This window comes from Mytilus edulis, chromosome 11 (genome assembly GCF_963676685.1).
Source record: "Mytilus edulis chromosome 11, xbMytEdul2.2, whole genome shotgun sequence".
Taxonomy (NCBI): domain Eukaryota; kingdom Metazoa; phylum Mollusca; class Bivalvia; order Mytilida; family Mytilidae; genus Mytilus; species Mytilus edulis.
In genome coordinates, this window is record NC_092354.1 from 72,878,172 (window position 1) to 72,896,666 (window position 18,495).

The 18,495-nt window shown below is 31.3% G+C and overlaps 1 protein-coding gene across 14 annotated transcripts in view; it reads right to left on the reverse strand.

Moving 5' to 3' along the window:
• Positions 1-18,495, reverse strand: part of LOC139496231 (hydroxysteroid 11-beta-dehydrogenase 1-like protein) — a 98,720-nt gene that overhangs the window by 26,263 nt on the left and 53,962 nt on the right. For 12 of the 14 annotated variants that reach the window (XM_071284712.1, XM_071284713.1, XM_071284711.1 and 9 more), the window contains one exon: positions 16,366-16,459. In XM_071284712.1, the coding sequence (XP_071140813.1) occupies positions 16,366-16,391 (26 nt within the window). In that variant the 5' untranslated portion in view covers positions 16,392-16,459. Of the gene's footprint in view, positions 1-11,132; positions 11,299-11,864; positions 11,971-16,365; positions 16,460-18,495 lie in introns of those variants that run through there. The other 2 variants (XM_071284727.1, XM_071284726.1) reach the window with 2 other exon arrangements.

The window sequence follows — 18,495 nt, forward strand, 5'->3', positions numbered from 1 at the left end:
TGGTATCCACAAATAATGAATTTTGTAAAAAAAAAAAAGAAATCCTGTTTATCTGTATTTCACTTATAGATGGACCTTAAGGTGGTACCCAACATTTTCACTAAAATTAATTTGGCTCGTTTAATTTTCATAAAATTTTGACAAAGTATATACTTTGGCCCTTTAACAAAAATATAAAAAATTCAAAAACTTTGAACCAAGCGTTTTATCAGAAAAATTACACTGGTTATATAGCAGTTTGACAAACACTAATTTTGATCATTGAGAAGCTTTATATTGCCTTCACAACGCAACGTAATTAAAACGTTTAGCTGATATTACAGAGTTATCTCCCTGTAGTGTTAGGTACCACCTTAACATGTCAAATATAAATATTGATACTCAACATAATGTTACTCGACTTGTCTAAAAATAATATTTTAAAACACATACTCTTTGGATGCTAAACTGCATTGACTTAAGGAAGGTCAGCTACTGAGTTTCAAAATAAATAATTTTTCATAAAACTAGTATATATATATGATAGGGAATTATTCAAGGAATCAAAATAGCATAAAAATTATATAGAGGTCAATGTGCTTAATTTGTTTTCGAGATATTAGCCATTGAAATTTGGGCGGGAAAAAGTTCTCTCTTGACTTTTCATAGCTTTATCATTGACAAGTTAAAGTTCTCAAAAACTATTAAAAAATAAATAAGATTTTATAAGACTTTTACAAATGGCTTATCATATATATATGCAAAATATTTATTAAAAGAAAATTGGGGGTCAATGGGCAAAAAATTTAAGGCATTCAAATGGATAAAACCAGAGGATTCTGAAAATCTGACAAAAATTCTAAAACATGACAAGCAAAAAATCCTTAACTTGAATAATGAAGTTGTATATTCCGATGCTCTATGCTGGTTACATTTAGACACATCAAGGCCTAGTCAAGAGAAATCATCATTTAATTACTCCGAAAAAGCTCCCCATTTACATATCTGGATAAAACTATGCTATCAGCTGATTGGGTCTTTCCCCCAGGGAGCACCAATCAAAATGTCTGGTTCAAAAGACCTGTTTATCAAATAAAGAATTCAGGACCTCTCCAGTGGAAAAGTCGATCACAAAGACGGACTTAATTATTTGCTATTAACTACAAAAGTCTTATCCTTTTAGAGTTTAGAAAAAAAATCATCTGACATTTACCATGCTTCAACAGCAAAAAAAACACCCAACATATCCTAAAATATAAAAACACTGAAGGAGATGTGATATTATTGCCAATGAGACAACATCAGACCAATGGACAGAAATATTAATTTAACATGTCATTGTATCACCTTCTACATGTTTTTATGATATTTAAGCACCTCTTTGTGAAATCTGAAAGCAAAAGTTCAATTATCTTTGCACATTCTTATTTTGGACAAAAAGGCCTTATTTAGAAGATAAATAATAATCACCTATCCGGGGTAGGCATTTTTATCATAAAAACACTTTTAGTGACATTTTGCTAAACTTTGGACGAAAGCATTATAAAAGTGAACAGAGAGTTACAGTTATTATGTAAAATTTATTAAAATTAACAGCTAGGAACTAAAATTTATATTATAAATGATTTTTTTTCATCTAAACTCAAAGAATTAGCCATACCTCTTGATAATTACTGTACACATACATGAATTGCTGTCAAATCCGATCTAAACTTTAAATGGTCTTCATTAAGCCTGTATTTAACCCACTGTGTTTTCACAAACGATATACTTGTATCATATATGAAAATCTTTTAAAGGTCTTAACTGGCTCACTTATATTATCACTAGATACGGCATGTCACTGTACCTCCACCCTATCTTCCCATATTTAATGCAATTAGCCTTTGCACAAGTCCATTATTTACCAAAATAATGTAGATAAAAAACAAAGTATGAGCTTCACAAAATATGGTATTGATTCCCAGAAAGGTCCTGTGTTAACTTGTCAGACATGGCGGATAAAAATATTCATCGCTATTCACGAAATTTTCCATCGATAATTTCCTTTCTCAGCACTGTTACGAGTAGAGTGATACGAAAAATTATCACTAGAAAACTAAGGGTGCACGTGCCATTGTTAATGTAAACATCAACATCGTCAAAAATGGTGAGAAACAGATCATCATTGGTCATCTCAATACTCAATTGCTTTACTCGCTTTTAGCGTAACGGCTCAAGCAAGAAAATCAATCACGTTTAGATGACCAACAATAATTCTTAATTACTGTACCATTGTGGATATGACTAAAACCAATGACCACATATGTCAAACAAAAATAACCATGCACTAAAAAACATTAGAACGAAAAGAAATATAAACATTAAATCATTAGAGTAAAATCAGCAGATATATCCACAAAACTATGTCAAAGGTTTGGAAGCACAGAAATAAAATTCAGAAAGAGGGACCAACAGAAGAACATTCTATTTAACAGCCCCCTGAGGTATAAACAGTAAATTATTTAATCTGCAAGGAAAAAACCAAATCTGTCATGGAACTTGAACAATTAATCAGTGCTGAAACTGTACGTCAACAAGAAACTGTATGTCAACAAGAAACTGTACGTCAACAAGAAACATAAGTTTGATATGAATGAATTGAATAGAAATTTAAGGTGTTTGTCAAACTGAAAACTAGATAAATACAGAATTTTTGAAACATGGCCACAGGGCCAAAGGTCCTGAACACCAAAATTTTTCAAATTGTACACAATTTTGGTGTTTTAATGTTACCCCGGCGAGAAGAAATTCATGACTTCATGAACTATCATGAATGGTTCGTGAATGTTCATGAATGGTACATGAAAATTCATAAATAATTCATAAATGAAGGTTCATGAATTTAATTCATGAACTGTTCATTAAAAGTATTTTATGAATGTTCATGAAGTTTTGATGAATCACTAGCTGCTCATAAAAATTCATGAAATGTTCATTAAAAGTATTTATGAATGTTCATGAAGTTTTGATGAATCACTAGGTGTAACATTTATAACTTACATCACACGTACAAATGAGTATCATAGGTATCGTTTCGACTGTTTAGAGTAGAACATTTTACCTAATTATTCGTGAAATATCATAAATGTATGGTGTTTTTATTTTTTTATTCCTGCAAAATAAAAAAATAAAATAAGATGAAATAGAAGTTGTAGCTGTATTTTAAGATAGATATTATATACAAAACTAAAATTTTTAAAGGAAAACGTATATTTTAATGAAAGTGAAATACATTTTCAAAACATTCTCAAACACCCATATTAAGGGGAAGTAACTCTTGTGATTTTAAATTTCTACAAACCGGTAAACCCCGCAAATCGGCTGTTTCCGTAGTCCAACGGTCGACCGATTTTGAGAAGTTCACTGAAATACCATAACAGGGACGAATCAACTTCGGGCCGATATTATATGGGACGAGATTGACACCTTGACTTAAACGCACTTGCAAATATGACGTAATATGATTACGCTGGATAACAAAAATGGAGAATCCAAACGCAGATGTTTTCAGATAAGTATTTGATTTAACATATAATGATTATGAAATACAATTTGTTGAGGCAATATAAAACATTTAGGATTTTAATCTGAGCAAAACATCAGAAAGTTTAGGCAGACAATAAATTAATGAAGAATGATAAATTGATATATTGTTGTCACATTCATAACAGACATATCGTAATCTGACATGTAAATGGTACATGGGTATATATGATAATCTGATATGTAGAAATTAAATTGTGTGAATAATATTCATCGTAAATTAACTTGGTGAAACGTTAATAATAATTTAAGTCGCCAGTTTCATCTTCAAGGGTTAAAGAGGGGGGGGGGGGGGGGGGGGGGGGGTACTAAATTTGAGTTTAACTTAAACTTCCAATGCAATTTAAGATGCATAATGCTGTTTCTATTGAATGTATTGCTTCATACAATCATTACCTCTTGAACAATTGATTCTTTGTGGATATTTTTGTACTTTTAGGGGATTAAATATGAGCTGCCAGCAATGATATGAAACAGATTTTATGCAGACTCCATTTTAATACCTTTATTCAGCAATTATTGTTGGAAATACAGAGACAGCAAGTTTTGAATTACAGAAAGGAAGAGAAGTTTATATATCACACATAATTTTTATATTAGTTAATCAGTTTGTGGATTTACCAGTGATAATTCCAGTGGAATCTACTGGAACAATTCATGAACAAGAAAGGTTCATGAACATTTAAGTGTTCATGAACTTCAATGTTCATGAACAATTCATGAACAAGAAAGGGTTCATGATCATTGTTGTTCATGAATATTTAAATGCTCATGAACCTTTCTTGTTCATGAATTGTTCATGAACATTAAAGTTCATGAACATTACTGTCGATTTTCAGTTCATGAATTGCTCATCAAATGTTCATGAAGATATGATGAACTGTTCATGAAATCTGTTCATGAACAGTTCATGAAATGTTCATGCATATTCATGAATTATTCATTATCATCTCACAGGGGTAAACAATAGAAATATAAGTGATGACTAGCAGTTTTTTCACGAGTTCCACCAGGGGAAAAAAGATTTGAAGAACTTGGTTCATAATGAATATAAAAAGATAAAAGGCTGGCCATTCATAAATGACACAAAAAATCTCTGTAATAATATTTCAGTCTATTTTATCAAGAAGTCATAAAATAAGTCTTTAGAATTAAGCAAATGTGAGTCACGAACACCCCTCTATAGCATGCATTCAGAAAACAAAGCAAAGAGCATCTGATAAGTTAACATGTACATTTAAAACATAGCTTGTGTAAGGCCGAGAAAAAAAAGATCGATGTTTCCGGTAACCCGACCGACCCTGTATTTTAGCCCCCGACCCTAACTTTTTTATTGGATCTTCAAAAAAAAAAAAAAAAAAATTGTATCAACCGACCCCGTTTTTGACACAGGCTTCTGATAGATGACATAATATTTTTTCTCTCTTGCTTCTACTTGCATAGAAAGCCAGTCAAACATTTTATTATTATGTCAAAAGGTATTCCAAATAGGTTAAAATCCAAGAAATTTGCACAGCAGGTGCTTCAAAAACATTGCAAATGGCACACTTCCGGTTTTTGAAACTAATTACGGATCCGGACTTGGAAAAACCATGATAATTTTCCGGATTTCATTTACGATGTCAAAAAAAAAAAAAAAAAAAAAAAAAAAAAAGAATTCCGACCTACCGACCCTATTTTTCAAAATGATGTTACCGGAAACACATATCTTTTTTTATTAGGCCTAAGACGATAGGTCTTAAGTTTAATCATCCTGATAGGACAGGGTCAAAGGTTATTTGGTAAATGCTTTGACATAACCATTGTAACAGATAAAGACATTCAGGTACAAATTGTACAAATGTAAACAAATAAATATATCAACGTCAATAACAATGCTAAATAGTGGCCTGAACATCGTTTTAAGGACACATTTAAATAGTCAAAATGTGTTTTGTCATTTAGAGAATTTGGTGTTACTATTCAGATATCCTGAGCAGTATACATTATACTGAATATTTTTAACCCGACTGTGGATTCATTGACCACATTGTCAGTATTTTCTTGGAAAACTAACAATTTTTCCAATTTTCCTTTATTTCGTGGGCAAACATTCACTGTTGTGCAAAATTTGTAAAATCTTATAAATAATTAATAACAAGAAACAATTTAAAAAAAATCCACAATTATGTACCGTAGTGTTTACGGATATGATGAAAGTCAATGTCATGACAACTTAAATCATAAAATATTTTAGGATGAAGAAAGAAACTAATTTAAATAACTAGAAACGGTGAAAAAAAAAACCAAAACAAGAGTGCACACACTGAAACGTCTCGCCTTCTTTACTAATCATTGATATTATGTTAACAATCCTATATATAAAGCTTTATTACAACTGTTACATAAACTTAACATTAACCAAGATAGCTAAACATTGACCAATGCAATGAAGCATGAAAATGAGATCAAGGTCAGATGAACAATGCCAGGCAGACATAAACAGCTAACAATTCCTCCATACAACAAATATAGTTGACCTAAGGTTTATAGTTTAAGAAAAACAGACCAAAACACAAAAACTTAATACTGAGCAATGATCTGTGAAAAGGTATAAAACCTGCGCAACTGACATATAGATCATAAAATATTTACATGTACACCAAATATAGTTTACCTATGGCATATTGTATTAGATAAAAAGACCAAAACTCAAAAACTTAAGTTTGACCACTGAACCATTAAAATGAGGTCACGGTCAAATGACATCTGCCCGCTAGACATGTACACCTTACAATCATTCCATACAACAAATATAGTAGACCTATTGCATAAAGTATGAGAAAAACAGACCAAAACAAAAACTTAACTATAACCACTGAACCATGAAAATGAGGTCAAGGTCAGATGACACCTACCAGTTGGACATGTACACCTTACAGTTCTTCCATACACCGAATATACTAGACCTATTGCTTATAGTATCCAAGATATGAACTTGACCACCAAAACTTAACCTTTTAACTGATCCATCAAATGAGGTCGAGGTCAAGTAAAATCTGTCTGACAGGCAAGAAGACCTTGCAAGGTTTGCACATACCAAATATCGTTGTCCTATTACTTATAATAAAGAGAGAATTTAACATAACAAAAAATCTGAACTTTTTTTCAAGTCATCACTGAACCATAAAAATGAGGTCAAGGACATTGAACATGTGACTGACAGAAACTTCGTAACATGAGGCATCTTACATACAAAGTATGAAGCATCCAGGTCTGCCACCTTCTAAAATATACAGCTTTTAAGAAGTTAGCTAACACCGCCGCCGGATCACTATCCCTATGTCTACCTTTCTACAGATGTTTGAGCATGGTCACATGTTTAATCATCAACAGAGGTTTGAGCATGGTCACATGTTTAAGCATCAACAGATGTTTGAGCATGATCACATGTTTAAGCATCAACAGATGTTTTAGCATGGTCACATGTTTAAGCATCAACAGAGGTTTGAGCATGGTCACATGTTTAAGCATCAACAGAGGTTTGAGCATGGTCACATGTTTAAGCATCAACAGAGGTTTGAGCATGGTCACATGTTTAAGCATCAACAGAGGTTTTAGCATGGTCACATGTTTAAGCATCAACAGAGGTTTGAGCATGGTCACATGTTTAAGCATCAACAGAGGTTTGAGCATGGTCACATGTTTAAGCATCAACAGATGTTTGAGCATGGTCACATGTTTAAGCATCAACAGAGGTTTGAGCATGGTCACATGTTTAAGCATCAACAGATGTTTGAGCATGGTCACATGTTTAAGCATCAACAGATGTTTGAGCATGGTCACATGTTTAAGCATCAACAGAGGTTTGAGCATGGTCACATGTTTAAGCATCAACAGAGGTTTGAGCATGGTCACATGTTTAAGCATCAACAGAGGTTTGAGCATGGTCACATGTTTAAGCATCAACAGAGGTTTGAGCATGGTCACATGTTTAAGCATCAACAGAGGTTTGAGCATGGTCACATGTTTAAGCATCAACAGAGGTTTGAGCATGGTCACATGTTTAAGCATCAACAGAGGTTTGAGCATGGTCACATGTTTAAGCATCAACAGAGGTTTGAGCATGGTCACATGTTTAAGCATCAACAGAGGTTTGAGCATGGTCACATGTTTAAGCATCAACAGATGTTTGAGCATGATCACATGTTTAAGCATCAACAGATGTTTTAGCATGGTCACATGTTTAAGCATCAACAGATGTTTGAGCATGGTCACATGTTTAAGCATCAACAGATGTTTGAGCATGATCACATGTTTAAGCATCAACAAATGTTTGAGCATGATTACATGTTTAAGCATCAACAGATGTTTGAGCATGATTACATGTTTAAGCATCAACAGATGTTTGAGCATGGTCACATGTTTAAGCATCAACAGATGTTTGAGCATGGTCACATGTTTAAGCATCAACAGATGTTTGAGCATGGTCACATGTTTAAGCATCAACAGATGTTTGAGCATGGTCACATGTTTAAGCATCAACAGATGTTTGAGCATGGTCACATGTTTAAGCATCAACAGATGTTTGAGCATGGTCACATGTTTAAGCATCAACAGATGTTTGAGCATGGTCACATGTTGAAGCATCAACAGATGTTTGAGCATGGTCACATGTTGAAGCATCAACAGATGTTTGAGCATGGTCACATGTTGAAGCATCAACAGATGTTTGAGCATGGTCACATGTTGAAGCATCAACAGATGTTTGAGCATGGTCACATGTTGAAGCATCAACAGATGTTTGAGCATGGTCACATGTTGAAGCATCAACAAATGTTTGAGCATGGTCACATGTTTAAGCATCAACAGATGTTTGAGCATGGTCACATGTTTAAGCATCAACAAATGTTTGAGCATGGTCACATGTTTAAGCATCAACAGATGTTTGAGCATGGTCACATGTTTAATCATCAACAGAGGTTTGAGCATGGTCACATGTTTAATCATCAACAGAGGTTTGAGCATGGTCACATGTTTAAGCATCAACAGATGTTTGAGCATGGTCACATGTTTAAGCATCAACAGATGTTTGAGCATGGTCACATGTTTAAGCATCAACAAATGTTTGAGCATGGTCACATGTTTAAGCATCAACAGATGTTTGAGCATGGTCACATGTTTAATCATCAACAGATGTTTGAGCATGGTCACATGTTTAAGCATCAACAGATGTTTGAGCATGGTCACATGTTTAAGCATCAAATATACATTTGATTCCAAAATAACTGGTCTCTTAGATTTTGATTAGTTAAAACTTATTGCCAAATACTATCTAATCACGTCTGTTCTCCATTGAAGAAATATATATTTCTTGATAAGTAGAGTAATAATTGTACTATTAACACATCCAATTTGTAATTATAATTAATGTGTATATCTAATAATTATCTATACAGATCACCTTTCATAATAAGTATAATTATACATCCAAGTTATGAGGATATTATTTCAAACTAACCTTCCATTTATAACAAAAGTTCATGGGGAACAAGTGTACTAAGTTTCAAGTTGATTGGACTTCAACTTCTTCAAAAACTACCTTGACCAAAAACTTTAACCTGAAGGGGACGGACGAACGGAGGCACAGACGGACGGACGGACAAACAGAGGCACAGACCAGAAAACATAATGCCCCTCTACTATCGTAGGTGGGGCATAAAAACTTTAAAGGCACTATTGAAAAGATTTAAAATGTCACAAACCATTTGCAATAAATACATATAATCGTTATTTTACAAAAATTTCCTTTCAAGGTAGAGCAGCATGAAAAATTATAGGTAGAAACTAAGGGTGCATGTGCCCTTGTCAATGTTAACATCAACATTGTCATAGGTAAAATTATAAGCGATAACCAGATTATCATTGGTCATCTGAACTTGAATGTTTTCCTCAGATTTGCCTACTGTACCAGCTCAAGCAAGAAAATCAATATTGTTAAGATGACCATTGATATTCTATAACTATAAGTCACCTTAAATAATATTATACAATTACTGTCTTTTGATGAGGTAAATATCAGTTTTTCAAAAGTCAATTAAACCCAATATTTACCGAAACAAAAGACAGTAATTGTTTTATTCCATATTCCGAGAGAAGAAAATGTATTTAATGACAAACATATACCAAAACAAATTTTACATGAAACATTTTACCATAACGTTGCATGTAAAAGCGTGAATATGCTTTTTTATTCAAACTCAAATTCATATAGAGAAACCTACTAAAATAATACCAATATGGAATAAAAACATTTCTAGTATCAATATCATGCAAATAACAAATTATTTTGAATTTTAATAACTATAAATAAAACTTAATATTTGAAGAAATATGATTTGTAAATATAATAACTGTTTTGGATTATGCTGCAAAATGTATTGGATCTGTTTTCTACATAATTTATAATTTAGAGTTTAAATTTATGAGAGGAAGACTTAGTTGTCAATTGTTCATCAAACAAATATATTGAAGTGAATATTATTGTCTATTTATCTGAAGCTTAACACCTTTTATTTCATCTTAAATATAAAGGCATATATAACACTTAAGACAAGGTTTTAAAAATCTATTTAAAAAAGTATCAAATGAAAATTCCAGACCAAATTTCTCTTTTATGCCTATTAGATTAATCTATTCAAAGCTTCTCATTTAAACAAAATAAAATATTACATATGATGTAGTAATTTCTGCTTTCTCATTGGTTATAATGATCATATTAACGGTTAACTCAAAGTGTTAATATATGTTTAAAAGAAAAAAGAAAAAAAATGAAAAAGAAAATGTTTTTTCTATATGTTTATTAAAATATACAAAACATTAAACAGCTAGACTAAGCTGGAGCTTGGATTATTTTTGGTCCAAGAATTTTATATGTGGTATATTTTTATATATATTTTAAATGTAAATAAAAAGACATGAGTAAATAGGAAATGTTGGAAGGGTTTGGTAGGAAATAAGACAACTACTTAACAACAATATATTTATAAACTAGTCATTAACATATATACAGTAAAACCTGGTTAAACAGACGCTGGCCTAACTAAGCAAAAAACATGACTTACAGTAAAACCTGGTTAAAAGGAGGCCGCCCTAACTAAGCAAAAAAAACATCACTTCAAATTGAATCAATGTCAGGTCACCCAACCTGGGTCAAAATGCTAAGTTTTTTTTTCTTCCAGCATTTTTTGAACCTTTATTCAATGGCAGTTTTCTCTGGTCTGGTCCATATATAGGCCTTTATAAAAATTTTTGACTAAACATTCTTATTCTAAGATACACAGTCAATCATTTAGGGATGGAAAATTCTTAATTGCAATTTATATCTTTATTCCCGAAAAAGGCTAAATGACCGGAATCAAAATATTTAGCAAATAAAAGACTAAATTTTACATAAAAATGTGTGTCCGTGTCATTAGTTGGGTGTAAAATCAGATTAAACCTAACGTCAGTATGCAAACTCTTAAAATGAATGTACCAACAATCTTTATTTGAAATAATCTTTTTTTTAACTACAAAAAATATCCTACCTTTTTCTCTTATTCAAAATCGGTAAAAATATAAATCCTCGATATACACCACACAGAACGTTTAAGACTGGTCAGTTACTAGACCGTCCATCAATAGACACCATAAAATTGTCATTTTCTATGTTTTTATGAAGAGTTAAGTGGTCATCACTTTGTTTACCTGACATTTACCTAGTAAATAAACAATCTAACTAATCACTGACAAACCATTTGGGTAATGATATCTATACTTAAGACACTACCTTTAAATTGATAATACCAAATATGGTAAATCATAAACTCCCACCTTTTCATACATTTGAAATTTAGAGGATAAATTTGAACAAATGTAATATATGAAACTAGTGTCCAAGAACATACATTTGTTTAACATGAAATTAATTAAAATTTTGCTGTAAAATAATTTCAAGTCAAAGGTATCTATTTAATACTTAAATTTGAAACTTCAATAAAAATTAAAGATCTAGTAGTCCTGGTAAAATTAAATCAACGATGTAAAGCATATATCAATATAAAAAGAATTAAATATTTTGCAGGCGGGGAGAAAAGAATTCTATCCTGATTCCCTGTCTAATTAGTTATAGGAGTAAGGTTTTGAGGTACTGGTACTCACGAAATCCACAAAAACTGGTATCCAACGAATAATAATGAATCCACAGTATATCAATATTTACAATTTCCAACATTAAAGCAAATTTTATGAATTTTACGAATTCCATTTACAAGTCTTACCTAAATTATCTTGAACTGATATCCCGAGACCACATATTAACTTCCATTTAAACCTGTACAAATTTACTTCTAACAATCGCTTCTAATACAAAACATTTAACTTTCTAAACATTTAAACATATCATTGAATTGCGGTAAATGGTTGAACTTTCACCTTTAAATCTTTCCCCGTCTAATTATCTATGTAAAGCTGTAAATAAATGCTGAATGAATAAAGTAACAACAAATAAGTTTTTCCACTTCGATGATTTAACCGAAGTTCGATATTAAATTATGTCGAAGTCTATTGAAAGGCCAGTCAAATACCACTTTCAATTTTCACATACACACGCAAATGATCTTAACATTATATAAAAAAAAAAAATTCAATAACGTGTCGCTAATTATCAGTTTCTTTTTTTTATCACACTAATTTTTATCGAAATTTTCTTTCTTTTTTATTCATTTACTCAACACTTTTTAAAAAGCAAAAATCAATTTTGCTTTGTTTTATTAACATTCAATTAATAGAAAAATAAAAAGTAATTGTTTATTTGAATGAATTATATTTAACAGTTTATATTAATTAGATGTGTTCAAGTATTGATATATTTGTATGTAAATAAATAGCAAAGCAGATGTATTAACTAAAATTTGTATTTGTTAATTTTTGACACCAACTTCAGTTAATTGTAACATTCAAATTCTACATGTCATTTTTAATATCAATGAAATTCTATATTCTATTATTCAAAATCATTACATAGGGAGACATCCACTTTTTAGTTAATAAAAACAAATTCAATACTTAATTCAGATATGTGAATCAGCATTAGATTCAACAATGGATTTAGACATGTGAATCAGCATTAGATTCAGACATGTGAATCAGCATTAAATTTAGACAGTAAATCAGCACTAGATTCAGATGTGTGAATCAGCTTTAGTCAAAACATTTACTAAATTATCATCGGTATAAAAACATCATTCGTAAATGTAGCTCAACATGCAGACTTCTAATACGTTCAGGTATTTCACATCCAATTTTTTATGGAAATATTCTTTATAAAGCACAAAGGTGTCAGTATTCACCTCAGAAACTTACAAAACCTTTGAATAGACTTCTTAAGAAGGGATATAATTACGATACTGTTGTCAAGTCATTAAAGATTGCATATTTTGGCGTTAATATTGAGTCACTGATAAGGTCTTTGCATCGGAACTAAACACATTTATTCTAAAAACAGTTGTTGGCATGACACGGGTTATGTTCTTCTCATATATGTTATGATGGTATGATACTATTTAACCCCTAACGGGAAGGATTGTGCCTGATGTTCATATGATGAAATCATAATCTTTCAGTCAGTTTAATTGAAGTCTGGAGCTGGCATGTCAGTTAACTGCTAGTGGTCTGTTGTTATTTATGTATTATTGTCATTTTGTTTATTTTCTTTGGTTACATCTTCTGACATCAGACTCGGACTTCTCTTGAACTGAATTTTAATGTGCGTATTGTTATGTGTTTACTTTTCTACATTGGTTAGAGGTATAGGGGGAGGGTTGAGATCTCACAAACATGTTTAACCCCGCCACATTTTTGCGCCTGTCCCAAGTCAGGAGCCTCTGACCTTTGTTAGTCTTGTATTATTTTAATTTTAGTTTCTTGTGTACAATTTGGAAATTAGTATGGCGTTCATTATCACTGGACTAGTATATATTTGTTTAGGGGCCAGCTGAAGGACGCCTCTGGGTGCGGGAATTTCTCGCTACATTGGAGACCTGTTGGTGACCCTCTGCTGTTGTTTTTTATTTGGTCGGGTTGTTGTCTCTTTGACACATTCCCCATTTCCATTCTCAATTTTATTAGATTTAGCCATGTGAAACAATCAATGATTCAGACATGTGAATCAGCAATATGTTTAGACAAGTGTCTCAGCAGTTAGTTTAGACATGTGAATCAGCATAAGATTCAGATATGTGAATCAGCATTAGATTCAGACATGTGAATCAGCATTAGACTCAAAAATGTGAATCACCATTAGATTCAGACATGTGAATCAGCTTTAGATTAAGACATTTGAATCAGCATTAGATTCTGTCAATTAAAAGGGTGAATCAGCCTGCTGTTGGTCATCACTCTCTTTGTAGTTTTAGTAATATAATCATTAAATGAATCAGAGTATAAAAACCTTACAGCCAGAAAGCTGTTACATGGAAAGCAACACACCTCATGTTATTAAAATAATATATCACATTCACAAATTTCATTATATTAATCAATGATATCCCATGTCTGCAGTGCTGTGATGTGTATAACAAATATTAACATTGTTCCCCAGTCAACATCATAATTGTTGCCCCCAGCTATATGGTGAACAAGGTTTCTTTTCTAACATTGTCTGTTGCCATGGGATTTCAGGGAGCAACTAGTTCATGAAAACTTAAAAGCTTAATTAAGGCAATAATGGCTTTAGTAAGAAAGGTCAATGAATACACAAAAATTGGGGGGTATATCTCATTAAGCTTACAATACAAAAACAACCAAAAGGCATCAACTGAAAAATGTCAGACATGATTACTTTCATAGCTTTGAATTAAAAATATCAATGATGAGTTATTGAGACAGCAATCCAACAACATATAAAGTCTAATGACATATACTATCACCATATAGTCTAGAGAATATTGGATTTCTGTAAAACAAATAATTCCTCAGGTTTGCTGAATTTTCTACAAAAATTTGGACACTTCAGCTTCCAATGTAAAATAATACTTGCATAAAACTAAAATTCAGAATGAAAATGGGAAATATGTCCAAGTAACAACAATCAGTCCATAGAGCAGAAAACAACCAAAGTCCACCAATGAATCTTCATCACAGAAAGAAAATGCTGCAATGGGAAGTGGGCCTCAGTTTGCCTCTAAACAAAAATGTGTACTAATTCAGTGAAGTAGAACAATAAACCTTGAAACATATAAATAATCTAACATTAATGACTTTCCATTTGACAAAATTCTACTGTAAATCTTTGCACTAACTCTAAAACTTAGACCAAATTACTCGGTTTTCCTATTTGTAGATTCCTTAGTAATAATTCATGCATCATGTTTAGACCTAATTTATTAGTCCTAAAATATCCTGTGGACAAATTATAGTTTGTTTGCAGTGCACATTTTAGATAGAGATATATGCATGATGTAAAGGCTGAATTTATTTCATGGACAAATTGCCATTTGTTCACATACAATAAAATAAGTGGAAGAAGCCTTCAAATGCCTGCCATATTTCAATCTTAAATCAATCTACAAATTATTGATAAGGTATTCTATAACTTTCTTTTTTCTATACTCTTATACTAATAGGTATGTGACAGATAGTATCTTTATTCACCTACAAATCTCTCTTTAATTATTATTTTTCACTGCCTTTCTATGATAGAAATCTGATTTTGATTAATATCTGTGATAGGGCAATCAATCAACATTTTTTTCCACAATGGCGAAGATTAAACATCCCGTTACTAAATGACTGATTGATGGAAGATCAAGCTGTCAAATGCCAAATTTATGGAATTATGGCCGAACGCTTTTCGTGACAATTTTCAATTTCACTTTTTATTACATTTTTTAGTTTTAGTTACTAAAATTCTTTCTCATTTGTTAAGAATTTTTTTCTAAATATTCAGTTTGCAAGTACGCATTATTTTTTCTTATATATAATAGAAGTATTTAAATGGTTTTTCTTACATGGAAATAAGGAAGTAATTTGTTGCTTAAATTCTAAACAACAATATTTATATGAACTTTGTCTTTTTGAAATAGTAAACTTACTATACAATAAAATTATGAAAAATACAATAGGTCTGTTTGAAATAAAAGCATATGAAAAACTAATATGCTAGGAAGGAAATACTTAATCTCGTCAATTTTCAAAAAACCGAAATGAAATAATGATGTACAATATGAAATGTGTTGTTGGAATCACAATATTTTGTCAAAAGTCCATTTGAGGTAAAAGCTTTTTGAATAATATTGACAAATATAAGCAAGGTAATTATTTTAATGTTTTGCCAAAGAAAAAACTAAAGTCCATACAAACTTTTTAAGAAATGTGAATTTGAAATTGTGGGCACCCCTGATGACTCTAGCTATCTTCTGTCGTCTGTGGCCAAAATTATTACCCATGTCATAATGTTGTTGATAAAAAAAAATCAATTTTCTTATGTATTAGCTAATATTACTTTAACTTCCTAATTCGTTACACATATTTCATTCCTTCAGTTTTGCCTTTAAATTTTTCGCAAGGAAAAATAATGTTGTATGCCATGTCCCAATTAAAATAAATGCTGAGTGTATTACAAAACATTTTCCTAAAAATAAGTCCATTGAAGAGAGAAAATGTTAAAAATATTGCTGAAAATAATCATTCACAAAATATTTTTTCAAATCTTGGCAGTCTTCAGGCAATAATCTTAAACTTCATACAATTTCTACTGAACTATAATAAAAGTGAACTGACCTGTTAAACATTGACTTGAACATCATATCGCTGTAAGTTCTATATAATATACAATCCGTTCTAACATCTGTTTCACAGGTTCAACATTCGTAGCCTGTACAATAAAAAACGATAAAAATTTCTATTCTCTAATTAAATGTTTGTTATAAGATATTTAATAGAATAAACTGCTTTTCATTGTCAACTTTCTCAGTCCACTCTCTCTGATCCTTAAATGTCAATATTAAAAAAAAAATCTAATTTTCACTCAAGAACAACGACAAATGAGTCTTAAAATGAATCCTAATTTGTTCTTGATAGTTTTTTAAGTGCTATTGAAATAACGCCCGTTTTGGGATAAAACCTATTATTGGATAAAGTTCCTTTTATTTAACCGTACAGAAAACAAACACAAGAGTTCGCATTAATTTTCACTGGACACATTTTATGCCGATTTAATATGACTATAACACAGTGGCGGTACGCCTAGTGCACTTGTTGACCTGGCTATGGAATGAGGTTGTCATGTCAAAACAATGATCGTACACGACAGGATATTTACACAGGTTAATTGAATAGTGACAAGACCTCAGAATGACCATTGTTTACCGCAGAATGAAAGTTAAGTCAGGTAAAAGTTGTTTTTTTATCAAGAAATAGATTGACAAGGCCAAACATTGAATTTTCTGTGTTTATCGGTTGCAGATACTCTATTTCAAAGTTAATAATAAATAACAATCAGTGATAGCATATTTCTATAAATTGAAAATATTGATATGAGTAAAAGAAGAATTGGTGTATTCTTCAATCAGATGACAAGAACAAGACATTTATCATACCAAGCTAGCTTCAATATCCTTATATTATATAATCAGTCAATCTGTAAGCTTTGAGTGTTGTTAAACTTGTGAATAAATTGAACTACAATTATAAGAGATCTAAACAAGAATGTGTCCTCAGTACACGAATGCCCCACTCGCACTATCATTTTCTATGTTCAGTGGACCCTGAAATTGGGGTAAAATCTCTAATTTGGCATTAAAATAAGAAAGATCATATCATAGGGAACATGTGTACCAAGTTTAAAGTCGATTGGACTTCAACTTCATCAAAAACTACCTCGACCAAAAACTTTAACCTGAAGCGGGACAGACGGACAAACGAACGGTACAATGGACGGACGGACGAACGGACGCACAGACCAGAAAACATAATGCCCCTCTACTATCGTAGGTGGGGCATAAAAATCATAAAAGGCAAAAAAAAAAGAGCATCTGAGCCTTGTTTCCAATGATCTAGTTCAAAAGATAACAGACTGCACAATATGGAACTTTTTGTCTAGTGGGCATAATCCTCATTTTCTTTCTTTTTTTACCATTTTATAAATGCAAACACATACAATATATAATTAATTGTGTTCCTCCTTGGACAGCACAGCACGTACTGGTTGCACATTGTGATGTGCACAATAATATATAATAATTCTATAATTAATCTAAAAGGAATGAAATGTAGTGCATTTAAATTAACCCAGAGTGAACCTTTCTCTCAAAATGTGATATATTCTGTCAAAATCATATTTTTTTAAGTATTTATGTGTCTGAAAATAATTATAATGGGCTATTTAAGCAGTAAGTGGGTTAACGGCATGTTGTTGTGAATTTCATTAACATAAATTACATGTAAATAAATAGATCAAGAAAAATGAATACTTTTTTTCTTCAAAGTATAATCATGCAAAAACATAATATTCCAATATAAAACATAGATTAGTACAAAAATAACTTTAAAATCAGTATGCAAGATATAATTTAAAACATAAAGATTCTGGAATACAGATTTCTATTTCAGTAAATATGTACATCAAATATCGTAAGTCTGTCTCATAAAATATTCCAACAACAGGTCTTTTTAAGTTATTCGTCATTAGAAAAATCATGCATAGAACACCATGACCCAATCCCACTAATATGTTTCTTTTCAACTGAAATCTTGATCAAATCTCTAGTTGGCATATAATTGAAATAGTACACTTTGTAACGAACATGTGTACCAAGTTTCAAGTTGACATGACCACAAACTACCTTAAAACAAAAATTTTATAAATATTTATCCAAAACTTTAATCTGTATCAAATTTACATTATTTCAT